Source organism: Penaeus monodon, chromosome 24, assembly GCF_015228065.2.
Source record: "Penaeus monodon isolate SGIC_2016 chromosome 24, NSTDA_Pmon_1, whole genome shotgun sequence".
NCBI lineage: Eukaryota > Metazoa > Arthropoda > Malacostraca > Decapoda > Penaeidae > Penaeus > Penaeus monodon.
The window spans coordinates 15,485,854-15,486,132 of record NC_051409.1 but is presented as its reverse complement, the minus strand read 5'-3'; the positions used below and the strand labels follow the sequence as shown (position 1 = coordinate 15,486,132).

The following is a 279-nucleotide window of genomic DNA, read 5'->3' as shown; positions in this document are numbered from 1 at the left end:
GTCTTGATGCCCTGCCTCCAGGCCACTCCAAGACCCGCCTCTTCATCTCCCACTGCGGCAACCTGGGCACTCAGGAGGCCAAGTACCACGGTGTCCCCATCTTAGCGGTGCCACTTACCTTTGACCAGCATCGCAACGCCGCTCGCCTCGCCAAGAAGGGCTGCGGCACCGTGCTCAACTGGGAGAATCTCAGCCTTACGAACATTGTCGATAAGGTTGATGAGCTCCTTAAGGATGACAGGTTGGTTAATCGGTGTTTTGTCTAGAAATTTCTTGTGA

General features: G+C 55.2%; 1 protein-coding gene across 1 annotated transcript in view; it reads left to right on the top strand.

Annotated features, from left to right (window-relative positions):
- LOC119588628 (UDP-glucosyltransferase 2-like) overlaps nt 1-279 on the top strand; it is a gene marked incomplete in the record, with an annotated part of 30,326 nt that overhangs the window by 28,869 nt on the left and 1,178 nt on the right. Inside the window, 1 exon segment of the mRNA XM_037937266.1 lies at nt 22-241. Coding sequence (XP_037793194.1) covers nt 22-241 — 220 coding nt within the window.